The sequence below is a fragment of the Marmota flaviventris genome, chromosome 8 (assembly GCF_047511675.1).
Source record: "Marmota flaviventris isolate mMarFla1 chromosome 8, mMarFla1.hap1, whole genome shotgun sequence".
NCBI classification, from domain to species: domain Eukaryota; kingdom Metazoa; phylum Chordata; class Mammalia; order Rodentia; family Sciuridae; genus Marmota; species Marmota flaviventris.
In genome coordinates, this window is record NC_092505.1 from 58,006,815 (window position 1) to 58,031,242 (window position 24,428).

The 24,428-nt window shown below is 32.4% G+C and overlaps 1 protein-coding gene across 2 annotated transcripts in view; it reads right to left on the reverse strand.

Annotated features, from left to right (window-relative positions):
- Stxbp5l (syntaxin binding protein 5L) overlaps positions 1-24,428 on the reverse strand; it is a 334,167-nt gene that overhangs the window by 220,206 nt on the left and 89,533 nt on the right. For both annotated transcript variants that reach the window (XM_027936010.2, XM_027936009.2), the window contains exon 7: positions 3,693-3,776. In XM_027936010.2, coding sequence (XP_027791811.1) covers positions 3,693-3,776 — 84 coding nt within the window. The remainder of the gene's footprint in view (positions 1-3,692; positions 3,777-24,428) is intronic.

The following is a 24,428-nucleotide window of genomic DNA, read 5'->3' on the forward strand; positions in this document are numbered from 1 at the left end:
ATGAGGGTATCTATTCCTGCTTGTTTTATTATTCCATATGCATGGAATATTGTCTTTTCATTCTTTTACTTTCAGTCTGTGAATGTCTATGCTGATTGGCACTATTTCTTTCAGGGAGCATGTAGTTGAGTCTTCTTTTTTAAAAACTATATGCTAATCTCTGTCTTTTAATTGGCAGTGTTATTATAGGAAAGTGTGTACTACTTACTGTCATTTGTTAAAATTTATAATGTGTGTCTTAATTCTAATTCTCATTTGCCTATGTATTCGTCTAATGAGATTTATTCTCTCTCATGCTTCTCTTGGTTATTTTTATCCTTTTCAGTATATGGATTCCTGTATCTTCTGAAACCCTGACTTAATGATCATGAACTCCTTTAGTTTGTTTATCTTGGGGCATTTTCATTCCTTCTTCAATTCTGAAGGATACTTTTGCTGTGCATAGCAATCCATATCGGCAGTTATTTTTATCAGAGCTTGACATGTTGCATGCTCTCCTGATCTTAAGCATTTCTTCTAAGAAATCTAATATTATTCTGATGGGTTTGCATTTATAAACGACTTAGCATTTCTCTCTAATAGTTTTTAAAATCCTTTCTTTGTTTTAAGTTTTTTGGTAATTTAACTACAATATGTTATGAAGAAGTTCTTTTCTGGTCATGTCTATTTGGAGTTCTAAATGTCTCCAGTACCTATATGTCCATATCATTTCTAAGCTTAGGGAGGCTTTCTGCCATTACTTCACTAAAGAAGCTTTCTACATAATTACCCTACATGTCCACTTCTTCCTCCAAGGCCTATGAAACTTAAATTTAGTTTCTTATTATTGTCTCAGAGCTTGTGTATGTTCTATTCATAATTTTTTCTTCGTTACTACCTAAGTATTATAGTTTATCCATTTAATTTTTGAGTCATTTGAGAAAAATATTTTTTCTTCTGCTTGCTCTAGTCTATTGGTGAGACTTTCCACTGAATTAATTAGGCTTATTGAGTTTTTCATTTTCAATATTTCTGTTTGATTATTTTCAGAATCTTTATCTCTTTATTAAAATGCATGTTCACACACAGTATTATATTCCTTGGATCATTCGTTAGTATTTCTTTTAATTCATTGGTCATTTTGATCACAACTTTTTGTATTCTTTGTCAATTATTTTCTCTAGTTTGATATCTATGAATTTAGTTGTTAAGGAGTTATGAATTTTCAGATGTGTCTTACTACCTTATTTTCTTGTTTCAAATGTGTCTATGTTGGAATTCCTGCATTTGTTGGGTGGATGTCTCTTACACTGTTATGAGAGGTCTTTTTAGTGAGCTGCTTTTTCTTTAAAATGTGCCCAGACTGATTTTATATCTCAGTGTCCTTAAAAGTACCCACACAATATGTTCAAAATGCCATGTTTAACCTCCAGTATCACTTTAGGAAGACAGAGACTAGTTACCAGTATCAATGACAACTTGAAGGAAAATATTCTCTACATCTACACTTGTCAAAGAGAAGAAAAGGATAGTAATAATATACAGAAAAAAATAGGCAATGTGGAATTTAAGACTACTATAAAACCATATAGATAATAAAAAGAAAAGGGAAAGAAAAAGAGAGGGAAGAAAAGAAAAACTGAGAAAATGAAGTTAGACAAAATGAGAGGAATAAAAATGATAAAGAAGAAAAAAGGTAGAGAAAATGAATCCAGTTAATTCTAAAAGACAAGAAAGAAGATTATATAGAAATATATAATAAAAATAATGAGGGGAATATAATGAAACCAAAATAGTAGACAATACCAGCAAAACCAACTAACTTTAAAAATAATAAAAGCCCTCCTTGTTAAGGTTTTAAAGACAGAGAAACTTCTTTTAGAGACTACATGATTTGGAATACACCAGGTATGGGAGGTGTGAGAAATGTTTAAGCCTCAGTAGCTTAAATCAGCACTGAGTTGTGGTGCAGCAATGTATGTTTACATTTTCCCACATCCAGATTGGCATCCTCCTTCAAAAAACTGCATGAAATCCAGGATCCAAATCCTATCTTCACCATCTTAACCCTGCCCAGCTCTGATGAACACATATACAACATTTTTAGTACCATGTCAGTCCAGGCATCAGTGTGTTCCCTGGGGGCACAGAGAGGACATCCCTGGAATGTCTGCAGGCCAAGTTCCCAGATTTGTCTCTGCACTGAGGAACTGCTTTTTCTGTTCACATGAAGCAGAGCCATGTGCCTAAGCTATTAACAGTCTTCTACTTGCCCTTTTCCAGCACAGTTTAAGTGGTGCTGGGAACACTACCATGGCTCCAGAAGCTCCTACTTGAGCCAAGGTGATGGTGCTATAACATTCTTGGCTCAGCAGATAGAACCCTCCCCAGTACAGACATAAGCAATGAGTGTGTATGTATACACTCAGGAAGATTTTGGTGTGGGGAAAAGTGCCTTGCACCCAGGTAACAGACTGCACCCAGTCTTACTCTGATTGGTGGTAGATGTGGTGGTCTTTTGTTGCAGTGATCTCACTGTGTATATCATTTAGCTTGCCTCAAAGGCATTCTTCCATAATAATATTTGCCACTATCTCGGGAGGAGATGAAGATGCAAGAATTTGTCTTTCCCAAAACTCTAAACTTAGGTTTGACCTTCTGGCTTTTGGCCACAGCTCTCTACTCACTAGTTAAAGAGAAGTAGAGCCCTTTTCACATGTTGGTATGTAGTTTCTGTATCAGCTAAATTCTGATTTTCTCTTCTATCACTGCTTCTGAAGCAATTTTCCCAACTTTGCCTCTTTGGCAGCTTCAAAACCGATGAACTCTTTTTCACTGTCTATTCCAGTAACCAGAATCTGAATCTCTCCAAGTGTCTGTCAGTCTATTACTAGATCTCAGTCTTTTCCCTCAGTCACCCAATTTGCTGCATCTCTCTCCAGCTATTGTGGTTCTGAACTGCGGAAGAGCTGGAACTTGCAGCCTGCTTCTATTCTACCATCTTCTCCTATTGCCTTCCCCCATTTTTCAAGTTTAATAGTATAGATGATCATATTTACTTCCATAGCTATAAGAAGCAATTACCTTTTCACCTTTTAATACAATTTGTCTTTATTAGTATCTTCTGAAGGAGGAAATAATTAATGACCTGGAATCAATCTCTAAACCAAAAGTGTCAACTGGGATACTCTTCCTTGATAAATAGGGGCTTACTGCTTCCCAAATCCTCAATTATGTTTAATAAAATTTATTTCAAGATCTTATTGTCACTTATTAACGTTACCATTTATAAAATCTCTATTTTAAGAAGGCAAGTACAGAAAGATATTGCATTTCAAATTGATTTGAATTTTTAACATAGAAAAGAGTTTTCTAAGGAAAACTTAAAGAATTTAGAGAATTTAAGGACAAGGAAGTAAGACATACACATGGGAGTTTAGAGAAAAGAAAAGGAATAAGACAAAATTGGGAATACACCATAGGTAACATGAACCCAAGTACATAGGATACTCTAAAACAGGGCCTAAAAATTGGCAGTCAGGGCAGAATGCTACTCAGAAGGATAACCCAGAGTTGAAACTTATACAAATAACAAAATAAAGTGTGAAAACCAGGTAATTTCCCAGCAAAAAAATACTGGTACAGTACAAAGTTTAAAAATAGAAATGACACAAAGTCACAAGACTTCAAATATTTCAGTAGAAATCACTTACCTCATCATAATAAACTCTCAGTTCTGCTCTTTTAGATTTCAAGTCCCAGAATACTACAGTACCATTTTCATAACCTATTAGCAGCTGAAAAACATTAAAACAATCATTTTCTTAATTGTGACATTAATTTCAACTTGGCTCAAATAAAGAATAATGTTAATACAATAAAAAATCATATCACATAACAAAACTTATTTATAATTATATAATACTAATTTTCTAGAACTTGAAAATAAGTTTCCTACTTTTAAAAGAATTCTCACCACAAATAAATGTTTGAGAAGACAGATACATTACACAATATGCACATGTATTGAAACATCACAAGATACCTCATAAATATGTATAATTTATGTTCCAATTTTAAAAACTAAAAAATATATAGCATGGCAAATAAGCTTTACTTCAATATAAACATTTATCAATTAACTCTGCTTCATTCTAAGATGAAATGAGAAAGTATATAAATATATGTGACACAATATAAAAGTAAGTATAAAAATTGGATGAAAAGAAAAATGGTCTAGAAAATAAAGATAAAATGGTATATTTAATGATTTGTTAAATGAGAAAAACATCAAAATTAGATATGCATTTATATAGATATTTCTTAAATTCACATGAAGTCACATATACTATACTTTAATATTTGAACTTCAGAACAATTCTTTTTACATACCAGAGAAAATGATGAATAACAAGACTAGTTTCTATTGCGTGTATAAGATTATGGTAAAGAAAATTTGATAGTTTAAAAAGTTTGGAAAATATCACTTAAGTGAAAAAAGTGACTAATCTAATCCTTCCAAACTAGAGCCTTACGATGTAATAGTCTTGGTCTGGGGCTGTAGCTCAGTGTTATAGCGCTTGTCTTGCATGTATGAGGCACTGGGTTCAATCCTCATCACCATATAAAAATAAATAAAATAAAGATATTGTGTCCATCTACAACTAGAAAAACAATTTTTAAAAAGTTGTAATAGTCCTATTCTAAAACATTATTAAGTTTTGAAAGTAAATATTTGAAAGACAAAAGTTGCTTTGTAATAAGACAGCACTAATAGCTCCCAGAAAGCAAATATATAAAACATTGAGCATCAAAATATCAAGAATTACTGAGATAACTGTTAGGTCGGTGGTGGTGACTTAGAACAAAGCAGCCCGTGGGAAAGGAACATTAATCAGGTGCCAGCAGAAACGCCTGTCAATCAGCAGGACCCCCTGGCCAATCCTGGAGTTCAGCCAACTCCCTTGACTAACTCCACAGGGACAAGGGACCCTAAAAACACCTTTTCCTGTCCCAAGCCCTTCCATTCCTGCTGTAAGCCCCATAAAAGTCCAGTCTGGTAGAGCTTCGACACAGTTTCTCCTCAGACCCTTCTCCTGTCCACTCTATGGGTCTGATCGAGTTCCACCTGGGAGTGATATCTCAATAAAGCCTCTTATTCGGCAGCCTTTTTAAATCTGCCTCCTTTGGTCTCTGCCCACCTCGCCTGATCTGACAATAACTATAAGATTATGATACAGGAAATATTGTATTAGAATCACTTAGAGAATTAATGAAGAGAAAAGAGCCCCAGACATTAAGGAAATATCAGACAAGGTCACTCAATAACCATAAGGGATCAAGATAAAAGGAGACTTCTCTGCAATCATATCTGACCACATTGAAACACAAAGTAACAAATCATTTATGTATCATATTTTAAAGTATTTCACAACAGAATGTAAATACTGTAGACAAAGAAGTAGGTGATTTGTTCACTGTTATATCATTAGAACCTAGAACTCTGAAGAAAACGGGTATTTGATAAATATTAATTATTAAGTACCAAAGAATCAAAATTTTAGATATTATTATATTCTAATCACAATGAAGTAAAATGAGAAATCACTGAGAAAAGTATTTTGGAAATAAAAAAACATCTCTAATTTATGAGAAAAGAAATCATTAATAAAATGTATAAAATAAAAACTAAACAAAAAATTTATCATATTGAAACTTGTGAGACAGATGAATCTTACTGAGAGAAATTTGTAGTTTTATAAATAAACATGAAAAGAAGAAAACTTTAAACTGTTTTATGATATAATATTTATTTGACTTTAAAAATGTCAAATTCTAGATAGGGCAGAGGGGTTGGAGGGGAAGGGAGGACACAGGGTTATTAATGATGGTGGAATGTGATGATCATTATCATCCAAAGTACAAGTATGAAGACACGAATTGGTGTCAATATGTATTTTTTATACAACGAGATATGAAAAATTGTGCTGTAAATGTGTAATAATAATTGTAATGCATTCTGCTGTCATATATAAATAAAAAGTAATATAAATAAAAATTTAAAAGTCAAGAAAAAGAGTAAACTTCAGAAATTTTAAAAAAGTGAGACATTTAATCAAAGACTAAAGGATGCCTTTTATTTATTCAAATATACTTTTATATCTTACAAGAAGTTTGCAAGAAGTTTCTACATTTTTATTTTCTGGTTAACTTGATACTTAGTTATTTTGATGTTTTTGTTGTCATTTTATATGAGCTATTCTTTTCATTATCTTTTCTAAAAACTATAATTTATATAGTTGAATTTGGGTATACATCCTTCTCAATTATTTTATTATTTGTATTTATTTTAATGTTCATTTTGTTTTTTCTTGTTTTTATTCATGTATTATATATAATACAATGGGGGTTCATTTTGACATAATCATAAATGTATATAATAAGTGAAAAAAATATTGAACCTCCTTAGCAATCAGGAAAATAAAAATCAAAACTACAATGAGATTTCATCTCGCTCTCATTAGAATGGTAACCATCAAGAATACAAATAACAATAATTAAAGTTGATTTTCTTAGTCATTTCAGGCATGTTTTCATAATAATCTAAAATACAGACATTTTACTCTTCCTTTTCAATTTTTATTTCTGTAAGTGTTTGTATTAGTCTAACTGCTTTGCTAAAATAGCCTATAGTGTTAAAAATAATGGAGAGGGTGAGCATCATTTCTTCTTAGTGCATCTAGTGTTTCCTCATTAAATAAGATCTTGGATTCTGAAAATAAAGGATATAAATTAATTCACATTTTATAAATTTCTTTGATCAGAAATAGAGGCTTAATTTTAAAATATTTTATTGTGTATTCATATACCCATGAAACTACCCATGTTAAGAAATAAAACAGAAAGACAAGAAATTTTTTTAAAAATACAAGCCTCTCAGAACCCTATTTCATACTCTTACCAGGTCAATATCTTCCCTCTTTTCTAAAATTAAACAATGTCCTGATTTTTAACATTATAGGTTACTGTTATCTGTTTTTCAATTTTATGTAAGAATTATGTATTACATGTTTTTTTTGTCTTGCTTCTATTTCTATTTTATTTGTTGTAGTTTATTCAATTGCATTACTCAAACAGTATTCCATTGTTTTAGCTATCACACTACCACAATTAATGTATTCATTTTACAATAAATGTAATAATGATGAAATGAACAAACTTATTTTGGTGAACAGGTGCATTCTATCAAGTACATGCTGGTCCATAGAGTATGAACATGTTTAACTTTAACTGATGTTACCAAGCAGTTCTCCAAAGTGGTTAAACCAGTTTTAATTTCCACAAGCTGCATATGAAGGTTTCAATTCTTTCTCATTTTCTCTAATAATTTATATTGTCAATAGCTGTACAATGTTTAATAGAAAGATACATAATAGGCACTTTATCTCATTTCTGATTACAGAAAAATTTTATTTATTCACCATTAAGGAGGACATTTTCTTAGCTTTGAGTAAATTAACAAAGTTCAGAGTCAAGAAGTTTCTTTCTTTTTCTAGAATACCAAGAGATTTTTATGCTGAAGGGAAGTTGAATTTTATTAAATGTTTCTTATGTATCTATTTTTAATGTCATATATTCTGTCCTAATTTCTGTTAAAATGTGAATTATATTGATTTTTAAAATCTAAACCAACTACATTCTTAAAATGCTAAGCCAACTACATTCCTAGAATGAACAAAAATTATTTGTGATCTTGTGTGCCTTCTCATTCATTCTTGATCAGACTTGCCACAGATACGTCAAATTAAAAAAATCAACTCTCATTTTTGCTAAAGTATTAACTTTGTTTTACATTACTTTAATATCTACTCTTATTTTTTGAATTAGGGTTCTTTAGATAAACAAGTCAATAGGATATATTTCTGTATAGAAAGATTTATCATGAGGAATCGGCTCACATGATTACGGAGGCTGACAAGTCCCAAGATATGCAGGGTAAGTTGGCAAGCTGGAGACCCAGGAGAAATGATGTTGTTCCAATCTGAATCTGAAGGCCTGAGAACCAGGAAAATTGATGGTGTAGTTATGGTCTAGAGACCAGCAGGCTCAAGTACCAGGAAGAGTCGATGTTTCCGTTAGAGTCCCAAAGGCCAGGTAAAAGCTGATGTCTCAATTCCAAAGCAGACAGGCAGGAAGAATCTCTCTTCCTCAGGAGAGGCTCAGCCTTTTTGTTTTATTCAGGCCTTCATCCGATTGATGAAACCCATCCACATTATGAAGGACAATTTGCTTTTCTCAGTCTATAGGTTTAATGTTAACTTTGTCCAACACCATCCTCATAGAAACACTGAGAATAGTGTTTGATCAAATAGCTGAGTACCCTAAGACCCAAAGGTGTCGATGCCATAAATTAAATTGTCACATCTCTGTTATCTTTCTTCTACTTTCATTGGGTTTAATTCACTATATTTTTAACTTCCTGGGTTGGATACTAAGATCATAGATTTTTCAGCTTTTCTCCCCTTTTAATAAATGAAATAAAAGCTATAAACATTCATCTAGGCACAGCTCTAATTACCCTCTAAGTTTGACATGCCATGTTTTTATTCTAATTTAATTTGAAATATATTGCAATTTCTGTTCTGATTTCTTCCTTGAACTATAAGCTATTGAGAAGTATGGTGCTTAATCACTAGTCATTAGTGGGATTTCCTATTTATGTTTTTCTTATTGATAATCTTAATTCTCTTGAGTTTAGAGAATATATTGTATATTATTTTAACTCTGAAATTTTTGACATATATTTTATAATTCAGCAAATGTAAATCTTTGGTAATACTTTTGCTACTCCCTGTGTGTGCTTGACAATAATATGTAGTCTTTAAGGGTTGGGTATAAGTTTATTAATCATGTGGTTCAAATTTGTGTTATTCTTACTAATTGTCTTTATTTGCTTATTTTCTCAGTAATTGGGAGAAGTGTAATAAAATCTCCAGCCACAATTGTGAACTTAAATATTTTTCATTTTAATTCTTTTCATTTTGCCTTGTATTATTTTTAAAGGTAGCCTTATCAAATCATACATACAAAAACACACATACACCAAGGAATCTTGCAAAGTGAAAAGATGGTTCAAATTTGCATAATTTTCAGGTAACATGGTACTATGTGAAGTACACTGCCTGTACACTATAATGCTATGTCATTAGATATATGCAAATTTAGGATCATTATTTTTTCTGCTGAATTATTATCCCATTTTATTTTCCTTCTATGGAGAAGTGGGAGAGAAGGGATGGCTAGCAATTTGTTCTTATACCAGTTTCCTACTCTATTTAATTATACATAATACATTTACTTATTAATTCTTTTAGTGCTCCTACAAGGATAGAAAATTTTTCCATAACTTATCAAAGTGTGATGTAAATTAATACTTTTGTTACTCTCTGGAAATTATAAGGAATATATTATTCAGGGTTCTTCACAGAGAAACAATGAATATGGTGGGGTGTGTATGTGTTTGATGGAAATTGGCTCATGTAGTTATAAAGGCAAAACCCCACAAAACGTCATCTGTGAAAAAACTTATGGGATTGAATTCAGTCTGAGTTTGAAGGCCTGAGAATCAGAGGAAGGAGAAGCATTGGTAGAAGACAGAGTCTGAAGGCTTGTGAACTTTGAGCTCTGATGTTCCAGAGCAGAATATATCAGCTCCAGAAGAGAGTAAATTCACATATTGAAGAGGGCCAAGCTCATTCAAATGCTCATCTTTTCTTGAAACCATCTAGATGCACTCAGAAATAATGCTTTGCTGGGTGTGGTGGCACATGCCTGTAATCCCAGCGGATCTGGAGGGTGAGACAGGAGGATTGCTGGCTCAAAGCCAGCCTCAGCAAAGGCAAGGTGCTAAGCAATTCAGTGAGACCCTGTCTCTAAATAAAATACAAAATAGAGCTAGGGATGTGGCTCAGTGGTCAAGTGTCCCTCAGTTCAATCCCTGGTACCAAAAAAGGAAAAGAAAGAAATAATGTTTTATCAGTTATCTGGGTATTACTTAACTATTCAATTCAACACATAATGAATTAACCATCACTATGGCCTTAGAAGTTAAATTCAATAAACTTCAGCCTCACTTTTTACCTATTTTCCCTTGTATTTTAATCCTCAATATATTATATTCCCTGAAGTCATTATCATTATTTATATGAAATATTGCCTCAGTTTAACCAATTCTTTTTGTTTTTTACTCCTTCCTTCATCTCTGTTCTTATATAATGGATAAATTTCATTTTCTTTCTGAAGTCTTTTAGTTTTCTCCTTAGTGCATATTTGCTACTCATGAATTGTCACAAATTTCATTTGTTGAAGACAATGAATTTGATGTTTTTAAAAATAATTTTGTAGAGAATTCTGTATAGGCAGTTGTTGTTTTCCCTAGCCCCTTGACAATATCACTCTATTGTCCTCATTTCCCATTTTTACATTTAGATATCTGCTGTGAGACCCATTGCTTCCCCGCCCCCCCCCACTCCCCATGCTCTGAATGCTTTGCAGATTTTTCTCTTTGATATGCCTAGGTGGACTTTATATTATGCCTCCTTTGAGTCTGTAATTCATCTTGATTTCCAATATCTCATCAGTTGTGGAAAAGTATCATCCATTAGTTCTTGAAATATTATTACTGCTAAATTTTCTCTCCCCTCTCCTAAATAATGTATTATTCATATACTTGTTCAGTTATCTTTTCATTTGTTTAGGTATTTTGTTTTTTATTTTCCACTTCTCTGGCAAAATTCTCCATGATTTAGAGTTTACATTTCAATCACAGTTAAAATTGTGTTAAAACTGTAATTCAAATCCCCTATTGTTCTGTTTCTACTTTGTTTGTTCTATTAGTTTTTGGTCTATTCTGATTCTTGTGTCCACCATGTTATTTGTTTTTATTAGGCAATTAGGCTAAAAAGATCAATTTAATCCCCCAAACAGTCTGAGATAATGTTTACAAGGATTTCTAGCTGGCTTTCCTTTTATCCCATCATCTTCCAGGACCATCTTGCAGGACACTCTGCTTATCTTCCCAGTTAATGACTATCCTATAGGTTTGCCCACTTAGTCTCTCAGCCACTCTCAGCCACTGTTATTTAAAAAGGGAAAGGTGATGCCAAATGTTTGGTCATTCTCTGGAGCATTCAAGAAGACTTTCAAAAATATGTTGTCTGTATTTCCTAGTTCTTCCAGTGGGATGATAATTGGAAACAAGGTAATCCACCATTATCAAGAATGGAAATATCACGGGTGTTAAATTTTATTCAAAGATTTTTTCAGCATCACATAGAATGATAATATTTTTCCTTAGATCTACTATTAACACATTTTCTAATAGTATATCCTTGCATTCCTGGAACAAAACACCATTTATCATAATGAGCTATTTTTAATGTACTATTGGATTCTGTGTTCTAATATTTTATTTAAGAATTTTCCATTGATATTTTATTTTATTGTAGTAAGTACACAAGATCTCTTATCAAATTTATAAGTATACAATACCTTTTCCTTGAATATACGTATAATGTTGTACAGCAGATTTCTAGAGCTTATTCATCTTGTTTGATTAAACTTTTAAGTTCATTGATTAAATTTCCATTACTGCCTCCCCCAGGCCCTGTCAATCATTACAGTTTTATATTCTCTGAATTTGACTGTGTTAGATACCTTATACAAATTGAACTGTGCAGTATTTGTCCTTCTGTGACTGGCTTATTTCACGTAGCATAATATCCTCAAGATTCATCCATTTTGTCACATATTGCAGAATTTCCCTTCTTTTTGAAGGGTGAAGAATATTCCATTGCATGCACATACCATATTTTCTTTTCTTTACTTATTTGTCAATGGCCATTCTGGCTGTTTCTACATCTTGGCTACTATGAATAGTGTTACAATGAATATAGAAATACATATCTCTTTGAGATCCTGATTTCAATTTTTTTAGAGTATATCTCTAGAAGTACAATTGCTGAATCATATATAGTTCTTTGTGTGTGTGTGTGTGTGTGTGTGTGTGTGTGTAAGGAACCTCAAAAATGTGCTCCATAGTAATGGAACAATTCACAAGTGAATACAAAGAATTTAGTTTTTCCATATCCAATAGACATCTTTTATTTTTTTCTTACTACTAACCATTGTGACAGATGTGAAGTAATCTCTCATTTGTGCCTTTGATGTGTGTTTCTCTAAAGATTGTTGGTATTCAGACTTTTTTCATATACCTATGGATCATTTGTGTGCTTGTTTTAGTTAAATATCTATTCAAGTTGTAGCTCCACTTTTAAATCAGGATATCAGCTTTTTTAAAATTATTGAGTTGTAGGAGGTTTTACAAAATATACTTTGGAGAATAACCCTCTATCAGATATATGGTTTTGAAAACTTTTCCAATTCTATCTGTTGCCTTTTCACTCTGTCCGTTTTCTTTGCAGTACAGAAGGTTTTAAATTTGATGTAGTCTTACTGTTCATTTCTTATTTTATTTTCTGTATTTCTGGTGTCATATTTATAAAGTCATTATCAATATCAGTGTCATGAAACTTTACTCTTAGGTGTTTTACAGCTTCAGGTCATGTTTAAGTCCTCAATTCTTTTGAAATGATTCTTGAGTATGTTATAAGGTAAAGGCCCAATTATAATCTTTTACATATTCTTCAGTTTTCCCAATCTGTTTGTTGAACAACTCTCTACTGTGAATTCTTGACACTGTCAATCCCACTTAATCATGGTGCATAATCCTTTTAATATGCTGTTGGCTTCGATTTGCTAGTATGTTGCTGAGGATTTTTGCATCTATATTCATCCCAGGTACTCACTGGCAATTTTATTTTCTTGTATTTTTTCCAGCTTTTGTGTCAGAGTAATGCTGGCCTCCTAAATAAGAAAGTTAGTGTTCCCTTTTTTCCAGCTTTGGGAAGAGTTTGAGAAATACTCGTGTTAAATCTTCTTTAAATGCTTAGTACAATTCATAGTGAAGCTATCTGCTCTGGGCTTTTCTTTGTTAGGAAGTTTTGGGTTACTGATTCAATTTCCATATTAGTTACAGATAAGTTCAAACCATTTATTTATTAATGTCCTGTTCTGGTAGGAATTTTCTAGGAATTTGTCGATTTCTTCTGGATTATAATTTGTTGGTATGTAGTTGTTCATAGTAGTCTCTCATGATTCTTTTTATTTCTGTGGCATCAGTTATAAATCCTTTCTTTCATTTCTGATTTTATGAGTGTTCCTTTTTTTTTTTCTTAGACTAGCTAAAGGTTTTGCTATTTTATTGATCTCTTCAGAAAATCAACTCAGTTTTGTTGGTTTTTCTATTGTTTATTTCATTTATTTCCATTCTAATCTTTACTTACCTCTTTCTCTACATGTGTACTTAGTTTGATTATCTTATTCTAGCTCCTTGAAGTAAAGTTAGGTTGTTTCGAGATCGTCCTTATTTTTTAATGCAGGCATTTATTGCTAGAACTTCCTTCTTAGTGCTATTTTTGCTACATCCCATAATTTTTGGTGTAGTATGTTTTGTCTTGTCACAGGAATTTTCTAATTTCCTTTTGATTTCCCATTGAGCCACTAATTGTTTGAGAGCATGTTTCCATATATTTATCAATTTTAAAGTTTCCTTCTCACTGATTTCTAGTTTTATTTCATTGTGGTCTCAAAGGATACTTCAAAATCTGTTAAGACCTGTGGCCTAACATGTTCTCCATCTTTGTACTTCAGAAGAATATGTATGCTGCTGCTGTTGTATGAAAGTTCTGTATATATCTATTAAGTCCCTTTGATCTATAGTATTATTCAACTCCTTTCTTTCCTTCTGATCTTCTATCTGGATAACCTGCCCATTATTAAAAGTGGGTTTATTGAAGGTTCCTGTGACTATATTGCCATTTCTTTCTTCCCTTCATTTCTGTCAATGTTTGCTTTGTATATTAGGCACTTTGGTGTTTGATGCACGCATATTTATGATTATTATTTTCCTGGAAGATAGGCTCAGTTATCATATATAATATCCTTCTTTGTTTTTTGTGATAACTTTTTACTTAAAAGTCTATGTTGTCTGAAGTCAACCATCCCTCTAATCTTTTGGTTAACATTTGCAAGGATTACTATTTGCATGATATATCATTTTTCATCCTGTCACTTTTGCTTTTGTGCCTTTAAATTTGAGGTGAGTTTCTTTCAGACAGTGGGGTCTTAATTTTTCTAAATTCATGCAGCCACTTTTCAATGGGGAGTTCAATCCATTTCCATTTAAATTAATTATTGATGGGGAAGGACTTATTGTTATCATCTTGTTGTTTTCTGTTTGTTTTGAAGTTCCTTGATTTTTTATGGATATGCTTTTATTCCTTTTACTTGCGTGTAACTTCTACAGGCATTCTTTGTGCAGATAGCTAGCTTAGAGGTTACATAAAATATAACATTCTTTTATCCTGATAATAACTTAGGTTCAATGGTATACAAAAATAATACACTTTAATTTCCCCTACCCCAAAACACATTTTATAGTATTTTTTCGCAATTTCCATCTATTCATATTGTCAATCTTTTGGTAAGTTTTAAAATTATACCTATTTTGATAATTTTTTAAATTATATTATTCTTAAGTGATTTAACTACCATCACTACAGTTACAGTAATTTTTATTTGTCTCTATATTTACTCTATCAATGGGTTTCATTGTTTTTTTCTGCTATCTTGTTGCCATTCAGCACCCTTTGTTTCAACTGGAAAAATACCTTAGCATTTCTTATAAACCTTTCAGCTTTTGTTTGGGAAAATATTTTTCTTTCATTTTTTCAGTTTTGCAAAGTATGATATTCTTGGTTGGGTTGTTTTTTTGTTTGTTTGTTTTCTCTCTTTTCACACATTGAATATATCTTCCCACTCCCATCTGGCTAGCAATTTTTCTGCTGGAAAAACTAGATAATCTTATGAGGATTCCCTCTTATACAGAAGAACACGGCTTTTTCCTTGTTGCTTTCAAAATTCTCTTTAATTTTTGACAATTTGGTTATAATGTCTCTCCGAACAGATTTCTTCAGGTTTATTTCATTTGGTGTCCTTTGGCCTTTGGATTTGGATATCTAGTTTCTTCCCAAATTTAGGAGATTTCTACTAATTATTTCTTTTATTAATTTCAAGTTCCCCCAACCTGTTGAAAATAAATGCAAATCAAAGGAATAAACTTTGATTCTTCATTTCATCTCCTTCTGAACTTTCTGTGATATCCATATTGGTCCATTTGATGTTATCCCAAATCTCTTAAGCTTACTGTTTTTCATTATTTTTTCCTTTTTTGTTCCTCTAAATTATTTCCTGTGACCCATCTTTGACTTGTGTGATCCTTTCTTCTACTTCATCTAGTCTGCTATTGTCATCTCTCAGGAATTTTTTCAGTTTAGTTATTTTCTTCAGGTTCATGATTTGTTTAGCACTCTTAAAAATTTTATCTTCATTGAAACTTTCATTTTGTTCATGCATAAAATTTTATTGATTCAATGAGTATCTTTATGAGAGTCATTAGCTGTCAGGTAAATAAAATAAATCTGTTTCATTGGAGCTGGTCTCAGGAGAATTATATTGTTATTTTTGGGGAAATTTGTCACATTCCTTACTTTTCTTTAATCTCTGTGTTGGTGTCTGGCACTAAACAAAACAAGCTCATCTCCCAAGCTCCCCTAATTGCCTCCCATAGGAGAATTCCCTCACCAACAGCCTGGCTGAAAACTCTGAGGGCCTCTATAAGTCTATCCCTTCCTATAAAGAAGCAGGCAGTGGTGGTTTCTGTCTGTTCTATGCTGAGCCAGTCGGTGTAGCTATGACATCTATCAGTCTAAACCACCACCTTGGTTCTCCCCATGTAGCCAGATTGTGTCAGACTCAGAGATTTAAGTCAGTAAGACAGATACTAGTTTTTAGGTATTCCCAGAGAACTGGGAAATTGAACACAGAGATCAACTCTTTCCATCATAAGAGGCAAGAAAGGGATCTGGGATTTTTTTTTTTTTTAACCTGCTGTCTCTGTGATAAGCAGAGAGAGAATCAATGGTTTTTATCAACCTGAATTGCTGTCTGCATTCTCTCCTGGACTTATAGATTATGTCAGACCCCTCAGTACTTCAAGACTAAACCCAGTCCTCTGGACATCCATTTGGAAAAGCTGGGGTGTTGATATACGATCAAAGCCCTTCCATCCCGTGGGTAAAGCTGAGGACTATGAATCTCTTCTTTGTCATGGAGTACTACATATAGCAGGATCTCTGGTGAAAGGTTATACTGAATTTCCTTACTGGCTTTGATGAAAGATTTTATGTTCTCTGAGGGTGCAGAAACCTTTTAATTAGCTTATTTTTAACAAAGAGAATCTATACATAAACTATGGTTGAATCAATGTTTGCGAAGAGCAAGAATGCCCAGCCTTTCTACTCTGCCATCATTTATATATATATTTAAGTTGTAGATGGACACAATACCTTTATTTTATTTATTTATCTTTATGAGGTGCTGAGGATTGAATCTAGGGCTTCACATGTGCTAGGCAAGTGCTTTACCACTGAGCTACAGCTACAGCTCTCTATTCTGCCATCTTGATGACGCTATTATTTTCCATAATTGTCTTTTTGTGCATCTTTATAATTGAGTTGTCAATTTTATAAATGCCTCATAGAAATAACTTGCAAATTTTTGTTTTTGAATCTATACTGGAAATAAGGTTTAGTAAATATTTTCTGTAATTGAACAGACAGTAAATATTTTAAGCTTTCCAACTATAATCTCCAATAAAACTTTAATTAGAACAACAAGAGGCAGGTCAGACTTATCCCACTGGCTATAGTTTAGCAATGACTGTTTTTGAACAGTTTATATAGCCCTGAGATTATCCAGTATTTGAAATTTTAGCAAATTTCCCTTGCAAAGTCATCTAGGTCTGGTGTTTTGGGGTAGGAATAATAATTTAATACCTTTCTCATTTTCTTAAATTTTCTATTTCCTTTGGTTTTAATGTTGATAATTTTCCTAAGGAATTATTCATTTTACCTAGCCTTTTAAACATATATTCTTTGAGCTGTGTAAAGTAATTTAAGTGTTTAAAATTTTCCATTGTTATAGTATAAATCCTCCATGTTTGCGTTATTTAGTGTATCTTCATTTTTCACTATTTTTATTGGTTACATATTTTATGCCCCACTTAATAAAGTAGTATGTTGATTAAAATTGGGAGAACTAATTTAGGATCTGCTTTTACTTTTACCTTTGTCTCTTTTATTTGCTTTTGCTTTATTTTCTTATTCCTTTTTCCAGTTTTTTGTGTAATAATAAATTTTTGCATTTTAATTTACAGTTTTCAGTAATATAAATATTAAAAGCTATAGGTTATTTATAGCAACTAGTTTAATTATTTACCATGGATCCTGATATGTAAGCATTTACTACTGTTAAAGGTTATTACTCTTAAATTTTGATTTGTATTTTATATTTGTTTATATTTGGTTAATGAAGAGTTTTAAAATTTCCAAGGTACAGGGAATTTTTTTAAATTTTTAATTATTGTGTCTCTCTCTATACAAAATATACAGTTAAGTGTATTTCTGTGGCTCTATCCACTGTGACAATTTTCTTTACCAAGATAATTCAGGGTCACCCCTAAGTGGAGATCTAATTGAGTAGTCGTCTGTGTTTAGCTAGTGCCAATTAATCATTGGACCTGTATGGGAAGAAGGCGTAAAGTCTTTATTTTTCTGTTAGTAGGTTTTAAATGTTTCCCTCCCATCTCATCCCATGAGATCATCTATGTAGGTTCAGAGAAATACATTGCTACAACAGATCGGCTTCTTTTACATCTAATTTACTCATGTCTTTTGGACAGCTCAACAAATGACTCCTTAATATACTATTTTTCCCACCCAATGTTAAAACTTAGTGAATATGGCAACATCTAATTCATAAAGGACAGCTCAGATTACATAGTCATTTAATGTCCCATGGTTCAGTTTCTACAATAGAGAGTAGCTACTATGACCCACCTAGTGGGCCTTCCAATAGAATAGTCTTATCTACCAGATACATTAAGCTCTATCAGATCTATGAAATTATGGATTCCAAGTAGGGTGGAGGCAAGATAGCTTGCAAAACAGCTGTAAGTTAGTAAAGAGGCCCCTTTTTCTCTAGGCCCTACTTAAAATTGGCATGCATTTGGATGACCTAAAAATGCATTCACAGCGTTAATTTCAAGAGCATTATATTCTATTATCCAAATCCCAAAAGGCCCACAAATGTGACATTTTGGGGTAGGAGTAATAATTTAATACCTTTCTCATTTTCTTAAATTTTCTGTTTCCTTTGGTTTTAGTGTTGATAATTTCCCTAAGGAATTATCCATTTTACCTAGCCTTTTAAACATATGCTTTGAGCTGTGTAAGGAAGTACAATAAGAGGACAAGTAAGTAAGAGGAAGTATAATAACTTATGCTTTTACTTAAATGAGATGTCCTTGTAAGCCTCAGACCATAAATCTAAAAAAATCACAAGCAGGACAGTCTCCTGACTCTATGATTTATTTTTCACCCTGTGACAGATAACTCTTACGAGGTATATAGGCACTTGCAACTTTTGCTCACCCATTTTGTATTATATAATCATCAAAGGGAATTTGAGTGCTTTCAAAAAAATATCCAGATAACCAAGATTCCTCGGGATTGTATCTTAATGGAGATTAAGAAAAATAGCGTAATCTGTGGAAAGATTGTAAACTTATATGACTATCCCTTCTTATAAAATCAAGCTGATGTTAATATTTTCTGATGATGATTATCGATAGATAAAAAAAAGATTTTACTAAATCAGTGTATATTAAGTACCACAGGAGGTGCTGATCTTCACCCATAAAAGTATCAAAAACAAGGCAAATGTCATTGAAGCTATCACTTGACTAATTTCACAGTGGTTTACTATTACCAACCTAGATCCATGTTGTTTTTTGGCAAAACCCAAAAAATTCAGGAAGGATTTATCATTCCTGAATGACCATTATCATTTTATCGTTCAAGTCTAATTTTTTTTTATCTCCCTCAGAGGTGCAACCTTGTTTCTTAAAATAATCTTGGCAGAGGCAGGCAGGAATTTCAATTTTCCCTTCCTATTATAGCCCTAATAACAATGTCAGGAAACCAATACAAGGATTAACTTAGTTACTAAACACATCTGTCCAAATTATACATTTGGAAAAAATGGTTGGGTGTATTTATACACCCAGTGGATCTACTGTGAGCTTTGTCTTGAGCCCAAACTCCATTTATCACCTGATTACTTAGTTCCACACACAATTAGTCCCTAACTGGAGGACAACAATGCTTTTTGGATCTCCCAGTAGGACTGTCTGCTCTGACTCTATACCTATTATCCTGAAACAATAAATAGCTGCTCCTGCAAATGACTATAGATATTCCTATAATTACTATATGTGCTTATGAGGGAATTTCAGGATCCTTCTTTAGAGAGAACTGACTACTCTTTTTTTTAATCAATTGATTCTGGATCTCTGAACTCACTTGTATCTGAAAACATGATGAGACACAATAATTTTACATTTTGGTGGTGAATATCAAAAGCTAAACTTCTCTTGATTTTTTTTCTAATTATGCAAATCAAACAAACTTCAAGTAAGCTGGTCACCTAATTCTGCTCCTAGAAACATCATCATGTATTTGTTATTATCACAGAGTTCACGTTTTCCACTCCAACTTTGCCACCTGTTATGGTAATTTATATCCACACTGCCAGATGGTTAAATATTGCCACCTGGCCTCTATCTATCCATAATATTTAATCCTCGTAGATTTATGGACACTGGCTCTCTGCCATTGTCTCCTACTGTCAACAAAGGCCTAAAAAGGATAGTTACTACCAAGTCTCTCAAAGATATATACATTTACAGAATATTCCTCATTAAGTTACATAGGGGCAGTGTCCTTAGGCCTCAGAGGGAACACAGTCATGAAGTGAATAACCAGGGAAAACAGAATATATTCATTTTAAAATTACCATCTCCCCAAGTCTTCTGGTCCTTTCTTTAATACTATGCTAAAAGTTTCTGATATCTCTATTTACTATATGGCTTTGTTGAGTCCAGGCTTCAAAAAGCCAACCCAGAAAATTACTAAGACCAGATAAAATATCATTGCCAAAGTATTAAATTCTAAATCATGGGTGAGTGCCCCATTGTAAATGAACTCTCCTCTATGCCTCCACAAGTTCAAACCCTCAAAAACCACTCCCAAACAAATTCCCTTGGTGACTGATAGTATTAGACAGATCCTAAATTCTTTTGGTGGAATTATACTTCTTTCATGTGTGGTCTATTTGTTCATAGAGGAGGACTTATGTCTCTGTGTTAGGCTGTCCTGAGAGGTGATTCTGGTTATTGGCCTGAGGGTAATGACACTGAAGGTGGTCTTACAAATATAAATAATCATCATCATGCAAAGCAACTAACTCAAGTGATTACACAGTCTCACAGAAAAGAGAAACTCTTCTCCCCCAGAAATGGTAAAACTGGCATCTCTGTTGGTCAGAAGAAGAAGAAGAAAGGACACAGAGAAGACAGTCATGTGAGGATAAAGGCAAAGGTTAGAGTTATATTACCACATGCCAAAAAAAAAAAAATATATATATATATATATATATATATATATATATATATATATATATATATATATAAATAAATTGGAAGAGGCAAGGAAAGATTTGCCCTTAGAACCTTCAGAAACAGTGTGGCCAACAAACACCTTGATTTCAGACTTCTGGACTCCAAAAGTAAATTTCTATTGTTTTAATTCACCCACTTTGTGGTAATTTGCTATGACAGCCCTATAAAACCAATATACCAAATGTTAGGGTGATACTCTTTCCTTATCAAGGCTCTAACTTAAAAAAATGAGACTTCTCAAAGCTATGCATTTAGTCTCCTTATAAACAGATCCTGGATCTATTTTTAACATTGTTTTCCCTAGAACTATAAGAGGAAGGAGTTCTTTAAAAGATGAGGTAAATCAGTAATTAACTTCTGATAAGACGTAGGCAGAATAAAAAACTACTCAAAATATCAACAAAACCTAATCCTCAAAACCTTCAGATACAGTTTTTTAAAAAGAAGGCATTTTTACCCTCAAATGTGTATCTTAAGATTCAGCAAATGACCCCAATAAATTATTTTGTGAGATAATAAAAAGAAAAAGAGTGAATAACTTTCTCCAGATGTAGTCATAAAGATATACAATGATAGCTGAAGAGTCAGGAGATGTTCCACTGTTGACTTTGAAGATGGAGAAAGGAAGCTACAAGCCAAGGAATATACACAGCCTCTGAAAAGGAAAGAAATCATATTCTTTTCTAGAGTTACCTAAAAGAATGCAACCTTGCCATTACCCTGATTTTAGTTCAATAAGACTTCTGTGTTAGACTTCTGGCCCAGAGAACTGTAATATAATAAATTTTGTTGTTTTAAAAATACTAAATTTTTGATAGTTTATATCAGTAATAGAAAATTACTACAAGTACCATCACAGAAAGCTATTTTATATCATTATTACAATTATCATTGCCCCCATATAAATTAAGTGCCACAAGTGCTTATCTCCCATCATCTTATCTTTGGAGCAGCCTCTCATCACAGCTAATATCATAAGAAAAGGTTCAAACAATTGTGATGTGACTATGTGGAAGGATCCAATACCACTCTGCTTGGCACAATCAACAGATTATTTTATTTTAGAAAGAATACAATTCAACTCCAAAATTACATCCTGAGAGTCTACAATTTAAAACAGGACTCAATAAACTTTTAATGTAAAGAGTCATATCGTAAATATTTTGGCCTTGCAAGCCACGTAGTCTCTGTCATACATGTTCAACTTTTCTCTTATGGAAAAACCGCAAAGACAATACATTAATGAAGGAACACAATTGTGTTCAAATAAAACAACAACAACAACAAAAACAGCAGGCAAGATTTTTGACTCATGGACTATAGTTTCTAATCCCTGACATATGGTAATTAGTATCTTAGCCATGGTTCTATAGAAAAAAGCCTAAGACAGACTTAAGTGTTAATATTTCATGGAAAAGCACAGTCCTAGTATTGCAATATTAAAAGAAAAGCAAACTAAAGCAAAGAAGCAACAGTAAGATAATCCATTATCACTCTATTTCATGAGAAGAAGCAGAAAAGATAGAGGTAGTCACTTAGCAGGTATTTCATCAGTATGGACTTACAGGATGTCTCTGAAAGTTTATATTAAAAAATATGATTCAGAATAGCCAAGTGAAAGGGAGGAAAAGAGGAGGAATTTATTTTTGCCTCTTGTCTAATACCAGTCAATGATTCTCCACAGGAAGTTCACATTCCCCTCACTTCAGAGTCATGTCATCCCTTTTAGCAACTATTAAGGAAGCCAGATCCCAGGACTTATGTTGTGGCACATCTTCCAGAACCAATGAGAGGAGCTGGAGACTCTGGGTATAGCTAGTCCATTTCAGGAAGCAGTACTGTATGAAGTTAATTAACCCTGCAAAATCCTGAGGTAAAGCAAGCAGCCAAGGGTTTGGGGGATGAGAAAAGTAGAGAATTTGAAGAGACATACTCATTACTATATTCAATACTGGTATTTCAGTTCAAGAGCTCCCTTTTCTGTGTGATAGACTAATACACAGTTTCTTTATAAATGATATCTGGGGAGAAAGATGGTCCATCTGCTGATTCTATGATATTATTTCACTTCTGTGAAACACTTCTGTGGAACTTTGTTCTTTTTGTAACTTTACCATCAAGACTCTGAGGGAACCTTTGCCCTCCCAAGTTGAATTTATCCAGAAATGCAAAAAAAAAAAAAATTTTAATTAGACAATATAATAACATATTTTACCAAATTAAACAATTAAGGAATAGTCAAATCAATACATGTACAAATTCAATACCATTCATAAATTAAAAGAATATTGGAAATAGGTGAAAACATGAATGTCGTAAAATCAATCAAAGAACAGCAACAAATATCTTAATGCTGAAATATTGGAAGCATTTCCTGTGAAGTTAAAAACAAAAGAAAGTTCCCACCAAAGCCATTTATATTCAACACTGCTACAGTCCTAGCTGGGGCAGGGATGAAAAGAAAGAAAAAGGAAAGAAAAGAAGAAACAACTTGATCACATTTGTTATGCTTTTATGCATAGACTATGGCAGAAAATCTAAAGACAACTATTAAAACAAAACATTCAAAATATACTTGAATAAAAAATAGTATTTTATACACTAGTAAGAATCAATTAGTATTAAACTGGTTTTAAGAAAAATTAGAGCAATCACTCTATAAGGTACATAGAATTAAACTAGCAAAAGATACCTAAGACTTATGAACAAAAGTTATAAAGTTATAGAAAAACAGAAGAAAAACAAAAATAAATATACAAAACAAAAGTAAATATATGTTCATGGATAGAACAAACATGCTAAACATAAATTTTCTCTCCATGTTCAAATTTCAAATAAAATCTCTACTGGATATTATATGGAGCTTGATAAACTGATCCTAAAATCCATATACAATATAAAGGGTGAGAATAACGAAGATAACTTGGAAGAAGAAAAGGGAGCAGCTTACCAATTATCAAGACATTTTGTAAGTGATTACAACAAATAAAGTGTATCACTGATACAATAGATAAATCATGCAATAAAAGAGAAAACCCAGATGATCCACCCTCAAGATGGAAATTTGATGTGTGAATGAAGAGTCTTACAAGTCAGTGGAAAATAGATCCAGTAAATGACAAAAGTATATCCCTATATCAAACCAACATAAAATAAATTATATATAAATTTTAAAACTATTTATGAAATGTAAAGGCTTAAAACTGATAAAAAAAAAAAAAGTAGGGTTGTATTTTTCTCAGGATTGGAAAGATTTACTAGATACTGAAAAAAAGGTATTAATCAAATGAAAGACAGCTAAAATTGAATACATTAAAATCAGAAACATGGGCTGGGTTGTAGCTCAGTGGTGGAGCACTTGCCTTGCTTGTACGAGGCACTAGGTTCAATCCTTAACACCACATAAAAATAAATAAATTAAATGAAGGCATTGCATCCATCTACAACTAAAAGACAATTTTTTTAAAAAATCAGAAATTTTTACATGATAAAAGATGGAAAAACTGGTCTATAAGAAATAAAATGAGTTATTCAAGGTTATATGTTAGTAAGTAGAAGTGCCATGATTCAAATAAATTGCTTTTTGATGTCAATGTTCATTTATTTTACATTCCTTTTAATTTGTAATTACACAATTATCATACATTATATTCTTTCATGAAAATTGAATAATACAAGGAAAATAGAAATA